The sequence below is a fragment of the Diabrotica undecimpunctata genome, chromosome 3 (genome assembly GCF_040954645.1).
Source record: "Diabrotica undecimpunctata isolate CICGRU chromosome 3, icDiaUnde3, whole genome shotgun sequence".
Lineage (NCBI taxonomy): Eukaryota > Metazoa > Arthropoda > Insecta > Coleoptera > Chrysomelidae > Diabrotica > Diabrotica undecimpunctata.
The window spans coordinates 29,883,700-29,905,303 of NC_092805.1; the positions used below are offsets into that span (position 1 = coordinate 29,883,700).

A 21,604-nucleotide genomic window follows, 5' to 3' on the forward strand; every position below is an offset into this window, starting at 1 on the left:
TTATATTATGTATTTTTAATAAATAAAAGACAAAACTATTCCATATAGCATTTATTATTGTAAAATCTAATTAATCTAAATAAATCTTAAACAGATGAGTCATTTTTCCAATGTCGGTACCAAAAAAGATAATGATGGTTTTTGCTTACAATTAAACTATCCACACCTGCAAAAAATAGTTGCAATTTAGTTTCGATAATATTCAGAAAAAGCTGCCAACAAAATTATTTCGGGTAGGTAGAATCAATGGGAAAAAAATTAAAATGTTGACGTTTCATACATATTCAATTTATTTGTAATTCGCCATAGGCTAATTTTATAGTTTGTAATATACATCTGAACATTGATATAAGAACACGAGTCTTGAGATGCTATGTATTTTCTACCCTTTTATATGGAGTAGAAGCCTGAACCTTGCCGGAGGCAACGTCCAAACGATTATTTCCTATATCCATCATGCTACAAACAATACCATGATCCAACGTATGAATAAAGATATGGAAATTATGCGTATCGTGAAAATCGGAAAGATGACATACTTAATGTGATGCGCAATGAGAAGAATCAACTAATTCAACTAATTTTACTTGTTGTTTATGACATTCTCAATAGACTGTTGGATGGGCCAAATTTGACGACATGCCCCTGAAGATGCTCTAGGAGCGAAACTACTTGGGCAAGATTTAATAAATAACCTGTGCTCGATATCTGAATTTCATTTGATTAAAGGTGATTTATATTTGAACCGAAATAAGTTATGTAGTTATCCACCGATGTTCTGCTATCATATAATTAGTTGTTAAAGTATTAAGCCGTATTATTCGGATTCTTCAGTAACTCTGTCAATTAAGAACTGTAGTTCTTTCGCAATCAACACAGTATTATCCGCATATTCCAGATCATTGATCTTAATTTCTTTGACCGTGATACCAACATTAATCCTGGCAAGTGCCTCTTTGAGAATATTCTTGGAGTATAGATTAAAAAGCAGTGGTGACAAGATGCACCCCGGTCTAACTCCATGGAGAATTTCAATTGATTCAGAAGTATCTAGGACAATTCTGACATTTGCTTGCTGGTGATAGTAACGAAACAGAAAAGTCAGCCACGATCTCACCTCATAGTCAATAACATCATCCTCAACAATCCACAAGAAAAGGCCGAAGCCTTCAAAGACACATTACAGGCCACCCTCATTTCCCCTAATAACCCCAACTTCAGTGAAAGATCCAAAAGAGACGCCGAACGGAGAGTGAAAGATATATTCTACTACCCTCAGGCACAGGATGGATCGCATCCTCACCCGATGATGGCTCTGTGACTGAGGACACCGTCAGGCAGATGTGTTACATTGGTAAAAACACATCTCCTGGCCCTGATGGCATCCACAGAAGATACCTCAAAAATTTTTCACAGAATATTATCCCGTTGTTCACCAATATTATCAATGCATCTCTAACGCTGAGCTACTTTCCTACTCCATGGAAGGTAGCCAGCACAGGTAGGTAAACCACAGTAGGTAAAGTCTACGAGAGAATTCTTAAGAAAAGACTCGTAGAATTCCTAGACGCTCACCTCACAATTGCAGATTACCAATTCAGATTCAGGGCTGGACAATCCACTTAAAAACGCATTGGTAGAAGCAACAACCTTCATCTCACAATCACTTAACGAAAGAAAACACGTAATAGGCATATTTCTAGACGTCAGAAGGCATTCGACCAGGTCTGGCATACAGGCCTGATCGAAAAGCTCCACCTTGCTGGACTGCTCACACCTTTCGTTAAACTAATCAATTCCTATCTCTCTCACCGGACGATCAGGATAAAAATAGCTGACCATTTATCCACCCCCTTTACTCCACAAGCTGGAGTACCCCAGGCCGCAATACTTGCTCCAGTATTATACACAGTCTACAACAGTGACATCCCCGCCCACAGCAAGGATCGGAGTCCCTCCTTCTTTTCGCTGATGATATGGCCCTCCTCACATCAGGGTCTCACAGAGAGCGTGAACAACAACGGTCTGTATTCGAACGATCACAAAACTACCTTGACAGAGTTATCAGGTGATGCAATAAATGGAGAGTGACTATAAATCCCTCCAAAACACAAACCATTCTTTTCAAAACTGCAAATTGTCGCGATGCCTAGGGCCGGATAACACTTTTGGGAGAAGACCTTATTTTCAGAAACTCGGTTTCCTACTTCGAAGTTCGCTTTACAAGGACTCTCAACTGGAAAACCGACGTTCAAGAAACCTTAGAGGAGATGAGAAAGAGGTTTAACCTCCTGAAAGTGCTGATTGGTAAAATGGGTGGAACATCTTCTAAAACTTTTTTGCACACCTACAAAACATTTGTTAGACCGATCGTCGAATACAAGGCATGCGTCTATGTCTCTCTGAAGCCCCGTTCACTTAATGCCATGATGGCAACTGAACGTAGAATCCTCAGATACTACATGCGGAAGGACTGGTCGTATCCATCAACTCACATATACATATTGGCCAACATCACACCAATCAAGGACAGAATCCTATCCCTCAGTAGGAAGTATGTCCTAAGAACCATAGCTGGCTCGAACAACAGAGACAAACAAATACTAAAGACGCCTTGCAACCACCGAGGGCAAATACTCTTCCCATAAGAAAAGTTCCGTTTCCTCCAGCAAAACTTCTCCACAACACTGGACATGCACTTCCTGGTGAGTATTTTGATATCTTAGAATCATTTCCCATTAAATATGGCACTTAAAAAAAACTGCGCGCCAAAAACGCTGATAAAGAGCCGTTTCTACTGTATGGCTGGTAACCACTGAAGTACCTGAACTGGCATGCTAGGCAAAACTCCCCACTTCCTCATGTGCGCTCCTCTGTCGTCCACACATATACGCCACTTTCTACTTCCCCCTGCTCCTTAGTAGTCCACTACTTCTCCAATACTCAGAAATTTCAGTAAATGACGTTTATCACACCCCCACTGCTCCGACAAAAAAAAAGGAGTAGCCCTTCCTTTGAAAAGGCTCAGGCCTAAACAAGGTTAAAACTCAAGCGCCGCCGGTGATAGTATAGATTTTGTATAATTCTTAAGACTTTGTCCTTTATTCCTACTCATTCAAGAATTTCCATTCATTTTCCTTGTCTAGCCTTGTCGAATACTTTTCAAAATCTATAAGGCACACGTACACAGAATAATTGACATCTCTTAACCTCTGAGCCACTGAACTATCCGAAAGAAAGAGTAAAGATTTTTAAAACGTGATTCATAAGACTGATTGTCCTTAGAATTTCCTTTTTTTTAAGCATCACAAATGAAGAGTTAAGATAGTCTGTTAACATTACTGTTAAACTTTTGTCGATATTTTTCTGAGATTTGTTTCAAACTTGTGTCATTTATTTAATGCATTTCCATATAAGCGGAAATAGTTGTTTGGGAAAGTTTTTACTATTTATTTACATAATTTGATTTTACTACTTTTATTACTCTATTAGAATATTACCTTATGTAGTTATGTATCGTTAATTACATCACTATATATCTAAATTAACTTCTTTTACATTTCCCACATTCAAACTGGCGATCAAATATTAATGTACGTCATTCTGAGAGGACACTTGTCAACTTTTCACATGTGTTCGGGACTTTAAACAGGGATTTTAAACAGGAACACTTGAAATAAAACATTTTCAGAAGACCAACTTTTAAGGGGGTAATCTAAATAATTGCATTTCTTGAAATTGGATTGCATTTCGTAAATATGTAAAAAATCTGGGGATGACAGCAGTACTGCTGGTGTACGTGACACTACTTTAAAACTGTTGAGACCGCCAGCAGGGTGGCCCTCTCATGGGTACCTACGGGAGTTTTTGTCGTTATACCCAAAGAATGAAGCAGTAGCTAACGAGACTTTGATCAGCGCGCAAACAAGGGTTAGCGCCGAAAATGTCATTTCTCTCCGTTGACGCTTCTTCAAGCATCCAACATCACCTAGCGTCGAAACGCTTAATTTCTACCCTCCCAATTGACACACTCCAGCAAAAAGGTAAGTGAGCTTTCCCGAATTTAATGAGTAACGCCAGGCAGTTGTCTTATTTTCAATCCATGGCGAATTTTATCCATAATCATATATTACATTTTCTTGTTATTATTTTAATTATTAAACCAGCAATTTCAATAGGTTTTACAAAAACAGTTATGCTCTATAGTCTATAAAAACTTTTTTTACTTTTGTTTGAACTAATTTCCAGATAAATTTAGTACTAAAACAATGTAATTATGGCAGGTAATGACATATCAATCAAATGTGACCAATTTTTATTTCATTGACAATAATTTGGGCAGTTTATTTTTGCGAATATTCTATGAATGTATATTACAATATTACTAGACTTACCAACTGGAGACAACTGACTTTCCGTCGGTGGATTATTCATATCAGGTGCATAAGTTAGATTGTAAATAAACCAATATATATTTTGTTTTACATTTTCATGAACTCCAGCTATTTCAGTAATGTAATGCCCATAAGTAGTATTTGTTGCACTGAACTCAAAAATCTTATTTTCTTTGGCTGCTATCGTCATAACTTGGTAAAACGTTGATTTTGGTTTTGCACACACTTCTATTGTTTCTCCATATTTACTTCCTATACCTACCCAGACTGTGTACGGTATCTTTATGGTGCCATGTTTGCAGTTTACTTTAAAAATAATATAAATAGATAAATAAAAACGATAAATCTAGAGGACAAAAAAACCAGACATAGAGTACAAATCGTTCGGTGAGAACATTGTTTCCTGAAATAGTCGTAGCACTACATACGTAGATTTGATAAATTTAAGATGGTAAAAACATTGCTACGCTACGATCACTATCATTGTTTGGGAAAGTATTTAGTATAGTCGGTTCGCTATATTTACGCGGGTTTCGGATTAAAAATTTTATTGTAAGTACCCAGTTTTAATTACCTGCTCTTTGGGGAAATATCAACCGGTCAAATGAAATGAAAAATAATTCATAACTTTTTTTAATTAAATAATAATGGAAAATCTTTTATATAATTGACAGTATATATATATGTGGCTAAACACCCCTTTAGGGGTTACGCCGCTTACGCTCTCTAGATCTATGTTTTGAGGTAGATCAGTCCTCATGTTCCTTATTTAATTTTCTCAGTTATTTTTCTCCATTGTGTCCTATCTCTGGTTTTTCCTTTCCACTGTCGTATGCCCGCCTTGTTGAGATCATTTACAACTTCTTGTAACCATGTAGATCTTGGTCTTCCACGTCTTCTTTTGCTAGCTGGTGTCCATTCCAATATTGAGAATATCGTCGTAGTTGATCCTGATCTCCATACGTGTCCTAGCCATTTTGCTCTTTGTTGTTTTATTTTACACACTATATCTTCCTTAATTTCTTCCAGTAGCTCAAGGTTCGTTCTTTGTCTAAATTCATTTTCATTTATTTTTATTGGTCCCAGTATTGCTCTTAGTATTTTTCTTTCTTGTATTCTAAGGTTTTCCTCTTGTTTTTTTGTCATGCTGAGGGTTTCGGCTGCATACATCATCGTCGGTCGAATTATTGTTTTGTATACCTTCATTTTCGATTTCTTACTCAATAGTTTATTTTTTAGTAATTTCTTATTTGCATGGAAGGTCTTATTTGCTGTAATAATCCTTTCTTTGATTTCTGTTTCTCTTTCTCCATTGTTTGTTATTAATATTCCCAAGTACTTAAATTTTTCGACTTCTTCAAAAATGTATTCGCCTAGTCTAACCTTTTTGTTTTCGAAGTTTTTATCAAATCTCATTATTTTTGTTTTTTCTTGGTTTATTTTTAATCCCATTACTTTTCCTTCTGTTACCATTTCATTTAACATTTTTTCCATTGTTTTTCTATTTTTTGTTATTAGCACAATATCGTCAGCGTATGCTATTATTTGTCCTTCTCTAGTTCTAAGGGTACCTTTGTTTATTTTCCTGACGATGTATTCCAGGGCAAGATTAAACAGGGTTGCTGATAACGAATCTCCTTGTCTAACCCCTTTATTTATGACAAATTCTTCTGTGTCTCCTACTTGAGTTTTTATACTCACTACAGTTCTACTCATTGTCATTTTTATTAATCGTCTTAATTTGTTTTGTATTCCCATTTCTTTCAGAGCTACCATTAATTTTGATCTTTTTATTGTATCAAATGCTTGCTGAAAATCTATAAAAAGCAGTTCAATTTCTATTTTATATCCATGAGCTTTTTCCATAATTTGTTTAACTGTATGTATGGCATCTGTTGTAGACTTTCCCTTAATAAATCCGCATTGATAGTGTCCTATGATATTCGTCATAGCGTTGGTCAGTCTTCGATGTATTAAGGTCGACATAATTTTATATGCTGTGTTTAATAGCGTCAGTCCTCTGTAGTTATTACACATTTGTTGGTCTCCTTTTTTATGAATCGTGATAATTTGTCCTTTGTTCCATTCTTCCGGCATTTTTTCTTCGTCCCATATGTCTTTTATTAAATTGTACAGTTTTTCTTTTAATTCTTCACCACCATATTTTATAAGTTCCATATTGATCCCGTCTGATCCTGAAGATTTACCATTACGGCTGCTATTTATAATTTCCTCAACTTCCTCTTTTGTTGGTCTTTCTAGCTGGTTTCCTAACATCATTGTCTCTTCTTCTACGTTTTCATTTAGGTCTTGATCTTCTTGCTCTGTTAATAATTCTTTAAAATAGTGAGTCCAAATTTCTTTATACTCTTCATCATTTTCTGATACTTTTCCATTTTTATCTTTTATGCCTTTTATCTTTCCTTTAAAAGTTTTGTTTTGCTCGCTAATTTTCTTATAAAATGCTTTTGTGTTTCTGTTCTTACTTTCTTTTTCTATTTCTTTTATCTTATCATCTAACCAGGCACGTTTAATTTTCCTTATTTTTTTCTTACATTCATTCCTTATTCTATTGTATTCTTCCCTATAATCCTGTCTATTTGTTCTTATCCACATTTGTCTAATTTCTATCTTCTTTTTTAGCATGTTATGGCATTCTTCATTATACCATTCTTGTTTTTTTTTGTTTCTTTTTATTCCTATGTGTACATCCGCTGTTTCATTTATACATTTTTTTAAATTTCTCCATTCTGTTTCTATATCCTTTGTATATTTACACTGTTCCTTTAGTTTTTTGTTCATGTCATCAGCATACTTAATCCTTATGTCTGGAGCATTCAGTTTTTCTACGTACCATTTGTCTTTCATTGTCGTGTTTTTTAGAGTTCTTTTGACTTTTTGTTTTACCTTTGCAGTCACCATAAAATGATCTGTGTCTGCATGCGCACCTCTGTAAGTTCTCACGTCCGTAACCGATGTTTGTTTCCTTCTTGTAATCAGAATATGGTCTATTTGGGACCATGTTTTTTGGTCTGGGGAAATCCATGTTACTTTATGGTATTTAGGATGTTCGAAATTTGTACTAATGATAATCATATTGGTACTAGCTGCTAGGTTACATAATCTTTGACCATTGTCATTTGTTTTTTCGTGTAATGTGTGTTTACCTGCTACTTGGTTAATGTAGTCTTCCTTACCTACTTGGGCGTTAAAATCTCCCATTACCAGTATTGTGTCTTCTCTAGGTAAATTCTCCATTTCTCGTTCAAGTTCCTCATACATTTTGTCTTTTTCCTCCGCAGCAGCACTTTCAGTTGGAGCATATACGTTTATGATTGATATATTAAATGGTTTGGCGTTAATTCTCAGGTAAGCCATACGTTCATTTATTGGTTTAAATTGCATAATGTTATTTTTTATTTTTCCCATAATTATGAAAGCAACTCCATATTGACCTTGTTTTCCATGTCCCGAATACTGTAGTGTGTAGTTTTTTTTATTTATTTCTCCTTGACCTGCCCATCTAATTTCTTGAATCACTGCAATATCAATTTGGTATCTTTCTAGTTCTGAGACAATCTCCTGCATTTTTCCTGGTTCAAGCATTGTTCTGATGTTCCACGTACTTATTTTTAGTTCATCGCGTTTTTTCATTTTTCTATTATATTTTTTCCTGCTCGTCTGTTTTATCTTATCTAATCTATTCATGTCCTTTTCCTTTGTCATTTTCGTTTCCGTTTTTTGTTGTGTGTACGATATTTGTTGTTTTATCGGTTTTTTGGCGTGTCTTGGTTTGCCTTTTCCAGTTCATTCTTCTCTTTGTTCCATTTCCATATAGCCCCGTCAATATTTAATTTTTGATAACCTACTCTGGTGTTCATACCTTTTTCTTGTTGAAATTTTGCAATTTTCCGTATTTCTTGTTGGATCTTCATCTCTTCTTGCGTTAGATCGTTATTGATGTATATTTCTGGCTTTGATGCCCTTAGTTTGTTTTTGTTCTTCATGATTTTAATTTTTTCATTTCTGTTTTTTAGTTTTACAAGACATGTTTTGTCGCCTATTTTATAAGCATCTTCTATTTCTACTTTAATGCCTAATTCTTTTTCCACGAAATTTGCCATAATCTCGTTGACTACATTTGGGTTATTTGTATCCATCGGTAGACCCTGGACAATAACATTGTTAGCCTTTCTCTCTTTCTCGAGCTGTTCTACCTTCATTTTCACTATCTTTAGTTCCTGCTTCATTTCATCATTTTCCTTTTTTAGTTGTTGGTTACTTTGTTTGAATTCATTTATTTCTTTTTTTAATTCTCTGAGGTCATTTCTATATTCTCGTTGTTCTTCTTTTATTCCTTTTACCTCCGTTGTTAGATGTTTTGTTTGATCTGTTAAATTTTGCATCATTTTTAAAAGCTGATCTATTTTGTTTTCATCTTTCTGTTGTTTGGTTGGTGTTCTGGTAAGTTTCTTGCTCTTGTTGAAAATATCTTCATCATCTTCCTTTCGACTTCTTTTTTTATTGTCTTCTGAGGTGTAGTCATCATCGCTATCCATTTTTATTTCTTTTTTATGTATTTTTTACTCTATATTATAGCAAGCGGTAAGTTCTAGTTCTCCGGTCAACCCGTCAGAAGCTCTAGAACTTCTCAAGCAATAATTGAGTATGAAATTTAAATTTATTAAATATTTTATTTCTTCTAAATTTTGTTTATTTAGTTAATATTATTAATTAGCGGATTTCCTTTCTTGGATTTTTGAAACTTTTTGGATAACCGGCAACGTCGCATTCAATTTGATCAAGACTTGTCTTCTTATCTGTTATTAAAAGAACTGGAATTTCTAAATGTCGTTTTGTTTTGAATACAATAAAATGTTTTAAAACTTACTTACAGGTCACTTTTTGCCAATTTTCTTTGCACTGCAGAGAGTTTATGTCCTCATACAATTTTTCACGTATAGTTTGGATTTTATTTCTCACTATTACCTCAAAAATCGGAATAAACACTGGTAAAAATGTTTAACACTTTTATTTCGCACAACGCGCTGTTGCCTCATTTTCAACAATGAATTGACAGTATAATAAGGAGAATTACTTCATTAATGGAGTCTAATGTGGCTAATATAAACCTAATAATAATTTTATATTACACTTCACACAGAAAATATGGTCTATGTATATTTGTTCCATGGAGAGAATTTCTAATAAAAAATAAAAAAATTTAACTTGCCAACAAAAATGAAAATCAGTCATTATCATCAAAAATATCATAATCGTCATTATCATCACCGTCATCACCATTAATTGTTATTATGATTGGACTTATTTCGTTTATTTTATTTTCAATCTTCTATTAGTTTATCGCACTTGAATATACAGTTGCACCACACTTCTGGAGTTACAATTGAAAGTGCCTTTCGCCAAGTTTCCCGAACTGCGTCGTCGCTATAACCGTTAGGCCCAATATGGTTGTCATAATATTGTTTTGCTATTCCCCATATATATTCGATGGGATTAAACTGGCAATGATACGGTGGCAGACGTAAAAATTGACGACCGTAACTTTCAATAATCTGATCCACAACAAAGGTTTTTGGTTTTGCGTGGATATTTGCCAAGCGTAATAATTCTAATTTTAAAATATGTTGTGTAAATGGTATATGTTCCTTTGTCAACCATTCTTTAATTTTATTAACAGTCCAAGAATTAGTTGGACTTTTGTTTAATACTTCAGAATGGTAAGGTGCATTGTCTAAAATAATTACGCTGGGCTCACTTAAACCTGGGAGAAGTTTTTCATGTAACCATTTTACAAACATTTCTGTGTTCATATTATCGTGATAGTCACTTGATTTTGATTTAGATGAAAATATTCAATCAGCACCTTCTATAAAACCCGATTTCCCTCCTGCATGTAAAATTATGTGTCGCTTCCATTCTCCATCAGTATGTTTGATAGACTTTACGTTATCATCTTGCCATATTCTCTTGGTTGCACCCCTAAAAAATATCCATGTTTCGTCTAAATATATAAAATTTGCCCTTTCTTCTTTTAATTTAGAATATTTTCTTAGAAAGTTAATTCTTTTATGCACAACAGAACTTCTTTCACAAAGGGCTTTTCTGTTATCCTCCTTTTGAAATTTGAAACCCAAATTATGTATCACTTGCCATAGACTTGTTCTGCCAATTTCGTCAAATTTTCTATCTTTTAATTCCGAGAGAATTGTAGTTAAGGTCACATGTTCCTTGTTGGCTCGCATTCGATAAATGGTATCACGAATTTCAAATTTTTTTCCATCTGGAATATCTTTTGTTTTCAATGATAGGCGAGTTTTTCGGTGATCTTCTTTCAGCCGTTCATTATTGCGATTTTGTAATACTCCTCTTAGTTTGGTTTCACTAATTCCTAGAGCATCACATACGCGTTGTTGAACAGACATTACCGATTTTAAAGGACCGCCATTTTCTTTTTCATCCGTAAAGTACTTATGTACACTACAAATTAGACTATCTACATCTAACACACGTCTAGGCATTTTTAAATATTTCCACCAAACATACAATGTCAACACTGGCAAAGAATCAATTCAACTGCAATATTGTAACAAATTTATACCTACCCTAATGTTATTTTAATGTTTATTAAAGTATGACCATTAATGCAGTTTTTACCTAATTTTCTGGGAAGTATTTTACTGCAACTGGTTATCAATGAGTCATTAGCATAATTTTGTTAATCCGAAACCCGCGTAAATATAGCGAACCGACTTTATTTACTTAAATATTATATTTTTAATATTCTTTATCTTATTTAATATTTTATATTTATTATTCATTTTTAACATAATCTGATCGGCTTTAATGATATATTTTAACTATGTTAAATCTACCTTCAATAATTTTAAATCTCTTCTTCCCTAAATTCTATAATTGCCTTTTTGAGGCACAAAGCTCTTAAAATATCAAATTTCTTGAACTATTTATCTAAATTATTGCCTTTTAAAAGAACAATACATAGCTATAATTTTATAATGGCTAGCACATTTCTTCGAAACACGCTCGAAAGATATTCCTTCGAAACCACCCTGGAACAAGAATCTTAAAGTACGGGGTTTTACCCCTTTAGCCTATACATACAGAATAGCGAATAGCCAGTAGATGAACAGAAGTCGAAATAGTAACATCTATGCGTCCACAATGACTGCTGATCGCAATGGTACCATTCGCGCCCTTTCCGTTCCGCCGTTAGCATCACGACGTTAGCCACCGAGTTGAGATGCTGCCCTAGCTACAATTAATTCACCTTTCGACGAATGGTAAGTGCCTTTCTTTGTATAAGATAACATTTATAATATACGCCGTGTTTTCTTATTTTGAATTACATAATATATAGTCTTTTCAAGTATTTATTATTGTTAAGTATTAAACCAGCGAATTTCAATAGGTTTTACACAAACAATCATGAAAATCTTGAAATAAGTAGCAGAACGGTCGCCATATTTGTTTTTGATACATTATTGTATTGCATACCTAGTCCTCTTTACATCGAGCTATCGTACTTCTTCCTGTGATACACCATTTAGGTGTTGCTGTGTAAAAGAAGAAGAAAAACAGCCTCCATCTTAAATTTTTATAAATAGTTGCACTGTATTCGTTAAACCCTATCATGTGACATGCCGTACAACTCTACGCTAAGGCTTTTAGCAATTACGTCATCACGGCCTCTTTGGCATGCTGCAATACACACACCGTACTTAAATTCAACCATAATATTTACCTCTTTTCTAACGAGGTCTCATATGTCACCCTATGAACTGGCGTTGGGCACTTATCGCGTGAAAGAAGAAGACTTGACAGACGGAAACGAAAAAATTACATATAACTTGAAAGATGAAAAAGAAAAAACTTGACAGACCGAAAAGAAGAATTGATAAATAACTTGAAAGAAGAAGATTTGACCTTGGCAGATGACAGATGAAAAACAGAATTGACGTTGACAGATGAAAAAGAAGAATTTAGCCACACGTCATATTGCACCATTCTGTAGGTCTCCCATTGATTTCCCTATGGTAGTCATACTCACATTACACATCTAACGTTACTTTTACCACTTACAGATGTTATTTTTCACAAAGTTATAGCAATTGCAAAAAGAAACTCACATGCATGATAAAAATGACCATAATTAACATACTATCCGCAACAAAAATTCAGAATATACGTCAAGACCATTGAAAGTAAACAGAAGGCTAAGACAAAGCGAACAGTAAAATATTGTCTTTTGTGGAAGCTGAAAAGAGATGGATTTCGTGCTCTGGGCTATGCTGATGTGTCATATCTTAGGGGTAACTTGACGGTAAAATCGTCTCCCACACCGTATGCTCTGCTCTGCCCTTCAGGTCGGGATGCTGAACTGGAACGATATCTTCTGAATTCTGTTTACAATACCAGAAGATATTTGGATTCTTACAAGCACTTGTATCGAAGAATGGTGAAATCAAACGCCAATTGTAGAATACAAAAACAAAGACACAGAGTCTAAAGCAGGTAGGTGACGCAGAGCCCCGCTGATCGGCTCCCTAGTCTTTAGGGATCTACGAGAGACCGAGGAAGACTGTCTTTGGCTTGGAAATCAACTAATATTTATACATAATATTTTACAAGATTCCAAGCCAAAAGACCAATGACAAAATTGGAAAAGAAGGGAAGGCGGGGCGATGCGCGCCAAGAGTGCTTATTGGTCACTCTGACCGAGCACTTGACGATAGATGATCTATAACCTGGCAAATATTAAATTAAATTAATAATCTGAAATCACGCGCCATATGTGGTAAAATGTAGCCAAAATCACGTGCCAATCATGAATTTTAGGAAACTTTAAATTTGATCATCGACAGCGCGTAATAAAATATATTTCCTTGGTGGTCACTTTACATTGTATGTAACAATAGAATATTATATTTCTGCGTAAAATAATAAAAATAATACATTAGATCTTGTTTATAAAATGAGTTTTCATTCACATGAAGAATGTGTCGACTGAGCGGATAAACGTAAGTCGACTATATACCTACAGATGTAAAACACTTAAATTAGTATATTCTTTTTATTTCAGAAGAATATTCATTTATTGAGTCTGTCAATAGAAAAAGTGCTAGCAATCGCAGATGCTTGTTTGGTCTGTATGTATATAACATTTTCTAAATACTTGCTAAATTGTGTATTGACTAAAGATCTTTCTTCGTTCTACCCATCCAAACATTTATTTTCCGTTTACCGGCACCAACATCGAGGACCAAAGTCTGTTTGTTTTACTTAAGGGGATTCGTCTTTTTATTTAACGTATTATACAAAGTAAATGTTGTTTTTTATTAATATTGTTTGTATTTTTATTACAAAATTGATTTGTTAATAATTTGAATATATTTTTATTTGAATTAAACTTGCGTTTTACCGAATCGGGTGTCAAATAGAGCTATCCGTCAGTAAATTATAGGAAAGTGTTCGAAAATAAGTGTTGAAGTATATACTAAATCTTTCAATGTCTCTATTACAAATATAAAAATCTAGTTTTTTTGTCCAACTTTGTATTGTTTTAGAATATTATATATTGGGCATACTGCAAAAACTGACCAAGTCAAATATGATGCTTTCGAGATAATTGATGTTGAATATTTTGTAATTTTATTTGAGTTTATTTCTAAATCAATTTAAAAGAATATGTATTTTTTCTTTCCAGGTATTAAATGGTTGAAGTTAGTGATTCTAAGTATCTCTAAAGATTGTATTAATCTTTTTGTTTTTCGCAAAAAAAATTGACTTGGTCACTTTTTGATGTAGAAATTTTCTCATATTGACATCATGGCCACAAAATGATAATTATTGATCAATAATAAAACACAAAGAAAATACCTATGTCTAATTTTATTTATTTACAGTGTAAGGCTGAAGTTTCAAATAAAAACATTTACTTTATTTTTTAAATTGGAAAATGATAACAAAAATGTAAAAGTTTCTATACTAGAATTAATCTGACTCCGAATCGGACAAGTAGAACTAATCCAAATCCGAATCGGACAATACTGATGGCTCTGGAGCAACATCTTTTTTTCCACTCTCTGATGGTATTGACTGATACCAAGCATGGAATTCAGAGGGAATTGTTCCTGTCTTACATCATTTTAGAAGATCCTGCTTTTTAAGTTTAGAAATAGGAATTTCTTTAGAGTATAATAGTTGAATTTCTTTTATAGGATTTATAACTCGTTTAGTACGTCCAACTACATTGAACATAAGAAATTCTGGATCACTATAGTTGTACTTAAATAGTATATATTGCGGTTTATCTGCTTCATATCGCATACATTTAATTTTTAGCCAATTAACACGATTTCCGTTTTCATCAATGGTTCTATTTTTAAGAGTATTAGCAGCTAGGGTCTTTATGTCAAGAAAATCATTATACCTTAATTCCTGTACGTTATATGGATCACTTCTTTTGTTTCGGCTTCTTTTGGAGCGTGCCAGTCTAAAAATGTTAGTGTATACTGGAACATTCTTTTTAGCATTTTCTATGGCACTGTGCATGGAATCTACTTCCATATAAGAATGCCCAGATTCCAAAAAATTATGCTGTACAATATTTAAATTGCTGTTTTTTACGATAAATAGAAATAATGCTGCAATAAACTGATTTCTGTTTTGACCGCTACAGGTATCAGAGAACAAACTTATTTCGATAATATTTTGTGGCAAAGATTTTATAAACTTAAGCAGGCATGTACCTATTTCTGAACTGCCCCTTTGACCATTAATTTCAGTCCATGCGTAGCAGTGGGCTTTTTGACTAGCTGCTTCGTAAATTGTGAGATTGTACGCGCACAGCTTTCTACTGTAATACATTGGTGAGACATCTGAAGAAGGTATTTGCAGAACGCTTTGTAAATCAAACGTGACACTTAAAAAACTATTATCAGTCATTGCGCGCTCTTTGTCTGATTTTTTTGCTAAATTTGCTTCGTCTCGTCTTTTAATGTGATTCTGATATTTTTCTTCTAAATCTGCAGCTTTTGTCTTCAAGTAGTTCGTGCATGTTAGGCACTGATCCTTTTTAGGCTTAAAAAAGGACAAATTAAAGTTGGTACCAAAAATGCGACGGTAAGTTATTTGAGATGCGTATTCCTTTCCCGTTTTCTTGCAATCTTCCACATATAGTTCGTACATTTTTGCGATAGATAAATTAGAATCTAAATATTCTCGTTTAGTTGATGATCTACAGTAGTGAGATGCCATGGTTGGAAAACTTTGTACATGCGCTTTGATTGACACTATAATATCAGGTTTGGTTTTATTAGCCGGTTCCTTTTTGCCACGTTTGTCGTTAGCTGCAAATATTCCTATATCATTTGCTCCAGAAAATGCCTTATCCACTGGCCCGTGGCTTATACACAAAGTGCGTAGAAAGAAATTCTTGCAAACTCGAATTTTTTTACCCTGGTTTAGGAAATGATAGTACCTACTTGCAGTTTTGAGAGCACCTGTTCCAGAACGAACTCTTCTACAAGTAGGTTCTTTGCTCGCAACACAACAGAGAATATAATCTTTTTGACGATTATAGTCTAATCTCCAAAATTCCGAGCATAACTGGTTTCTGAAATCATCATTAAAACTAAGAGAGCATTTGAATTTACAAGAGTTGCAATTAATCAATTTTGGTTTTTTTGCTGCAATGACTGTTCCTTTTGATTTGTAAGGCAAACTTGACAATATTTCTTTTCCATCGGGAAGGGTTAGCTCTTCTCCAACGACATTCTTGTTTTGATAAGGGTACATCACTATCAGTTGATTCAACATTTGATAAACCATCATCATCACTCGGAATATAGTTATCACTACTGCCAGTAGAAAAATCTGAACCACTATCAGCGACCATTTTCTCAAACGTAGGTGACACAGGTATATTACTCACCTCAATAGAGCTATTATGTTCTTCACAATGTTTGGTATTCTCTTTTTCATTATCAGACGTGGTAGTTGAACATCCTTGCATTAGAGTAGTATTGAATGAACCTAATTAAAATATTAGTTTAGGATAAAAAGATCAGTTTTAAAATGTATATTTACCTTCCGTAGTGCTGGTTCCAGCTGACAAAATAGGAATGTGTTGTGATGTTGATTTAGAAGACCATAGTTCTGAAACCGTTACTTATTATTAGTCACCCTAATTTGATCTCATTATTATGTTTTATATTTTAAAACAGCAAAATGATCAACAACAAAAATCTACATAGAATATTAACTTTGTATCAGCGGCATTTACTGTTGATGGTTAGGAAGTGGGGCGATAAATATTATTTTTTAAGGAAAACGTTTATCTGCTAAGAGCTAAGTAATAGATACTTTTATAATTTGTTGTCCTCATCATAACCTCAAAATTATTTTCAATAAATATTACGAAATTACAACACTCACCTGCGTTATTTTCATGTGAAGTACTAGCTTCGCCTTCATCTAAACACATTTGTACTAAAAACTTTCCCCTGGACGTCATAATGAAAGATAAACTTAATATTTCCTTTTCCAACACGTGATAATTCAACTGATAAACATACAACGTGTAGGTAAAACTAAAACATCAAAAAGTGACCAAGTCGTAATAGCCAATTGTCGCAGTTCAATGTTGATATGAAATGTGAATCACATTTCATGCAAAAGTGACCAAGTCAACATGATCATTTCTTCCAGTCTATTAATACGCATACCGAGACATAGACATTTGGATGTTATGTGTGTTGCGGCATCGTGCCTTTATATTTTGACTTGGGCACTTTTCCAGGTATTCGGTTACGTCTTTCGAGTGACTTGGATTGATAAACGAAAAATCGATAAAAATTGACTTGGTCAGTTTTTGCAGTATACCCACGATTATATTTATGCAGTAATAGAGTTTTGACTGCCTTAGAAAGGACTATATTGTAAATTTGACTTACCTTCATTACCAGTATTGCCGAATACTGCAATTCCTAACAGCAACAAGAAAATAGCGACTCTATACATGTCAATGTTTCATCACTAAACAACACAAAATTATATAGCGATATAATCTAGAATGGTTTAAAATTGCAAACCAAACACCAGTGTTATCATTGACTTAATACTTGAGATTATATTCTAATGATGTGACGCTTACTCACATCATCGTATTGGTTGAAAGAAGTATGTAAATATTTTTATACAAAACAATAAATTATCAATAATAATTAAGTTTTAAGCATTAAAATGTTAATTCATGAGATATAATGTTAATTTATGTCTTGCTTATCTAAATATACATTAAGTTTTATTGATGATTTTTATAGAATATTTTATTGTAAAAAGTCACTCAAAAGTTTTTTTTATAATAAAATCAAATAATATCATCATTTGTCCGTTAGCTCTCAAAAGAGTATAGTGATATCCTGTGTCGATCGCTCGGACCTTGCAGATTGCTATCCTTTTCTGTCTTGGGCTGCTAGAGAAGCTTCATGTAGACAAAGTCCAATAACTCCTCTGGTGTGATCCATCGAGCGTGTCTAAGACCTTCCTTGCAGTGGTTTGCCATTGATCTAGTGTTCTGTTCTTAATCTTATTACTATATGTCCAAAGTATCTAAGGTAGCTGATTTATTTTTTAAAATATTGGTGCGATGTTCTGCGTACGATTTTTCCTGTACAGTATAAGACGCCATTCCTTGCTCATCGTATCTAATTTGCTTATTATTTGAACCAGTTCCTTTTCTGTTCAGCCTAATATTAGGGATCGGTCGCACAAATAATATGGATAAAAAAAACGTAAAGGAAACAAAATATAAAAAGAATACAACACGAGGATCATAAGTAGACTACATGAGAAAATTTATAAATTTTTCGTATGTTACTTGGCTAATATAGTTATATCAAACATATGTTACCTTTGTGAACGGGAAAACCCAAAACTAGAAGCAACACTGGTTCATAAAATCCTGTGGCTCACTCAGGGGGTGGTTTTTGGGGGTTAAACTCGCCCCCCCCCCCCGGGCATATAAAGTAAAAAATATATAAAGAATAGTACTAAAATGTAACTTGTAACTTGTGTAACTTGTGTATAATTATTGTATAAATACACAATAATTAATACACAATAATTAATAATATTTTTCATTATATACCTAATATTAGGCTCATGATAAAAGTAGACAGAACGAGTCTGTTGCGAGTAGCATACGCCTACAGGACTGTATCTGCGGCGGCCTTGTGGACTATCACGGGTTGTGTTCCTCTGCATGTGTTAGCAGTAGAAAAGAGACATCTCTATGCGACAAGAGAGCTTTTGACAACAGCTATAAAAAAAAGAAGAAAGGGAAAGATCAATGGAAAAATGACAAGAAGAGTGGAAAAACCAGGAAAATGTTGCCCAGTGGACCAAGATGCTGATCCCGAGCCTAAGGGACTGGGTAAATTGTCTGTTTTAGGGCGTATCTTCTTAGGTTCAGAAAGACAGATACAGATAAATGCCTATACTGTTGTTACACAATGCTGGAGTGTAATAGATGTACAGTGGAGAGAAACAGAATATATAAAGTAATAGGTATGAACCCTGTGACTGTAAGAGAGATGATCATGAAGATGAGGAAAGGAGGGATGGAATAGTGTTCACAATTACATCCGAGCAGTCATTAAAAACAAAGAAGAAGAAGAGAAACACCAACCGGTCTAATGACAGAGATAAAATCTAATTTTGTATTTTAATGGGAATAAGCTGCAATTGAAGATTAAAATAAGCTTATTGACTTTTGAATCTTTTTGATCTTTGATCTTGCACTGATAACTTGTTTATACTCCAAAAATTAATAGAAAAAAGAATAGCGGTTGGTACCGAAGTACATCTAGCCTTCATCGACCTAGAAAAGGCGTATGATACAGTTGCAAGACTTAAATTGTGGCAAGCTTTACAACAACTCGACATTAGTCCATACCTTTTACGAATAATTACCGAAGTATACAGGGATAACACTACTTACCTAAATATCGAAAATAGACTATCAGAGCCAATAAAAGTAATTAAAGTACTAAAACAAGGATGCAGTATCTCACCCTTACTGTTTAATTTACATATTCAGGCAGCCCTCTACTATTCTCCCTGAACTTTGTGAATGACCAAGTCGTCCTAGCTCAAGATTATGAACTAGAATTTATGATAAAGCTTCTATACAAAGAATATGTAAAAGGGGGGTAACAAGTCAGCGTGAAGAAAACAGAATATTTAGTTATCAATTCAGATGCAAGGTTTGAAGTGTTGATAGACGAGGACCTGGGCATCAAACAAGTAAAAAAATTTAAATATTTAGGTGCACTCATTGCTAAGAACGGCTTGGGAGAATCCGAAATTAAACACCGAATTAATCTATCTCTCTCTCTCTCTCTCTCTCTCTCTCTCTCTCTCTCTCTCTCTCTCTCTCTCTCTCTCTCCAATGGCACTACAGCCCAAATCGGGCCTTGGCCTCCTCCAAACTATGCCTCCAATCTTGTCGGTCCCGCGCCGATTTTCTCCAGGTGCTGCCACTTCATCCTTCCATCTTTTCCGTGGCCTTCCTTTTGGTCTTGCGCCCTGCATTTTACTATATATGGCTCTTTTCGGCAATCTTTCTGTCTCCATTCTTACTACATGACCAGCCCACCGAAGACTCTGAAGTTTAACGAATTCTGAGATCGGTGTCTCTTTGAACAGTTGGTAGAGTTCATGGTTATACCTGGATCTCCATATTCCGTTTTCGTTAATAGGTCCAAATATCTTTTTTAGGACTTTTCTTTCGAATACTTCCATTTTTCTTTTTGTCTCTTCTGTCATGAGCCATGTCTCGCATGCAAAACATACCGAATTAATCAGGGACGTAAAATTGTAGGATGTCTGAACTCCTTATGGTGGGATCGCAACATTTCCAAAAGGAACAAAAAAAGAAACGGCAAACCATGGTTGAATCAGTTCTTTGTTATGGCTCTGAAGTATGGACAAATCATTCAGACCTGAAGAGAGAAAATTGTTGGCAGTTGAAATGGATTATTTGAGAAGTGCTAGATCATCACGGCAGGAAAGGAATACGAACGAATCTATAAGAAATAACATGAATGCTACAGAAACGGTCATTGACAGTATAGAAAGAAGAGGTTCAAAATGGTTTGGACACCTAATGAGAATGCCTGACGAACGCTGGCCCCAAAAACTTCACAAATGGAATCCCCTGGAAGAATAAAAAGAGGTAGACATGGAATGAAGAAATTAGAAGAGCGATGGTATCGAGAGGTTTGGAGTAGGAGCGTGCCTTGGACCGGGAGGATTGGCGGAGGAGAACGGAAATACGGCGATAGCCGTCTTCGAAATGTATTGTATTTACAAGTTGGATTAATGTCAAACGTCAATAAACTTTTAACCCTCAGTTGTGGCTTATTCCCAATAAAATAGTAATTACTTTAAAATTACACAAAAAATAGCTTCAGAACAATAGATAAGATCTAAATAAGAGAAGGGAGTGTTCTAAAAATGTCGTCAGCCTTACAGCGGCCACCCCACTATCGGAGTACGGTACTTGCGACAGTCAACTGCGCACAAGTAAGAGAGGCACTGCTATCTTTAGTACTCTAAACTAAACTAAAACCCAAATTTTAGGGACTCAAAATGGAGGTAGAATAAAAAAATTTCAAACCCCCCCCCCCCTCAGACAAGTTCTGGGTGCGCCGCTGATAAAATCAGAAATATCAGAATATCAGTAGAATTGAATCTGAATATATATATATATATATATATATATATATATATATATATATATATATATATATATATATATACCTATATATATATATATATATATATATATATATATATATATATATATATATATATATATACAGTGTGTTCAATTAAGTCGGCATCATATGGGAACCTTTTTTATTATTAATTTTGAGTTGTGCATGCTCTAAAACTAAGATGCAACCATCAGATATCAAATTTTATTAATATATGAGGTTCACATCATGAATTTCACTGAAGAGTAGAATTGTTTAGAATTTAAAATGTTTTAATATGCAATTCTTCTTCTTCTTCAGCCTGTATTCGTCCACTGCTGGACATAGGACTCTTCCATTTGCTTCCATGAAATGTTAAAAATGGGCAGCAACATCGTTGTAGAGGTT

At 34.3% G+C, this 21,604-nt stretch overlaps 2 protein-coding genes across 2 annotated transcripts in view; both read right to left on the reverse strand.

Annotated features, from left to right (window-relative positions):
- LOC140436610 (uncharacterized) overlaps positions 1 to 21,604 on the reverse strand; it is a 31,077-nt gene that overhangs the window by 7,455 nt on the left and 2,018 nt on the right. The window lies entirely within an intron of this gene.
- On the reverse strand, positions 37 to 17,567 carry LOC140435532 (uncharacterized protein CG3556-like). The gene is made up of 3 exons (XM_072524278.1): positions 17,390 to 17,567; positions 4,395 to 4,700; positions 37 to 166 (listed from the first exon to the last, which is right to left on the reverse strand). The coding sequence occupies exons 1-3, from the start codon at positions 17,454 to 17,456 to the stop codon at positions 87 to 89; spliced, it is 453 nt and encodes a 150-aa protein (XP_072380379.1). The 5' UTR covers positions 17,457 to 17,567; the 3' UTR covers positions 37 to 86.

Excerpts from the sequence above, each read along its gene's own strand:
- LOC140435532 (XM_072524278.1), bottom strand. The coding sequence starts at position 17,456 with ATGTATAGAGTCGCTATTTTCTTGTTGCTGTTAGGAATTGCAGTATTC. Across the intron at positions 4,701-17,389 it reads CGGCAATACTGGTAATGAAG|TAAACTGCAAACATGGCACC; the intron begins GTAAGTCAAATT and ends TTATTTTTAAAG. Across the intron at positions 167-4,394 it reads AAGTCAGTTGTCTCCAGTTG|GTGTGGATAGTTTAATTGTA; the intron begins GTAAGTCTAGTA and ends TATTTTTTGCAG.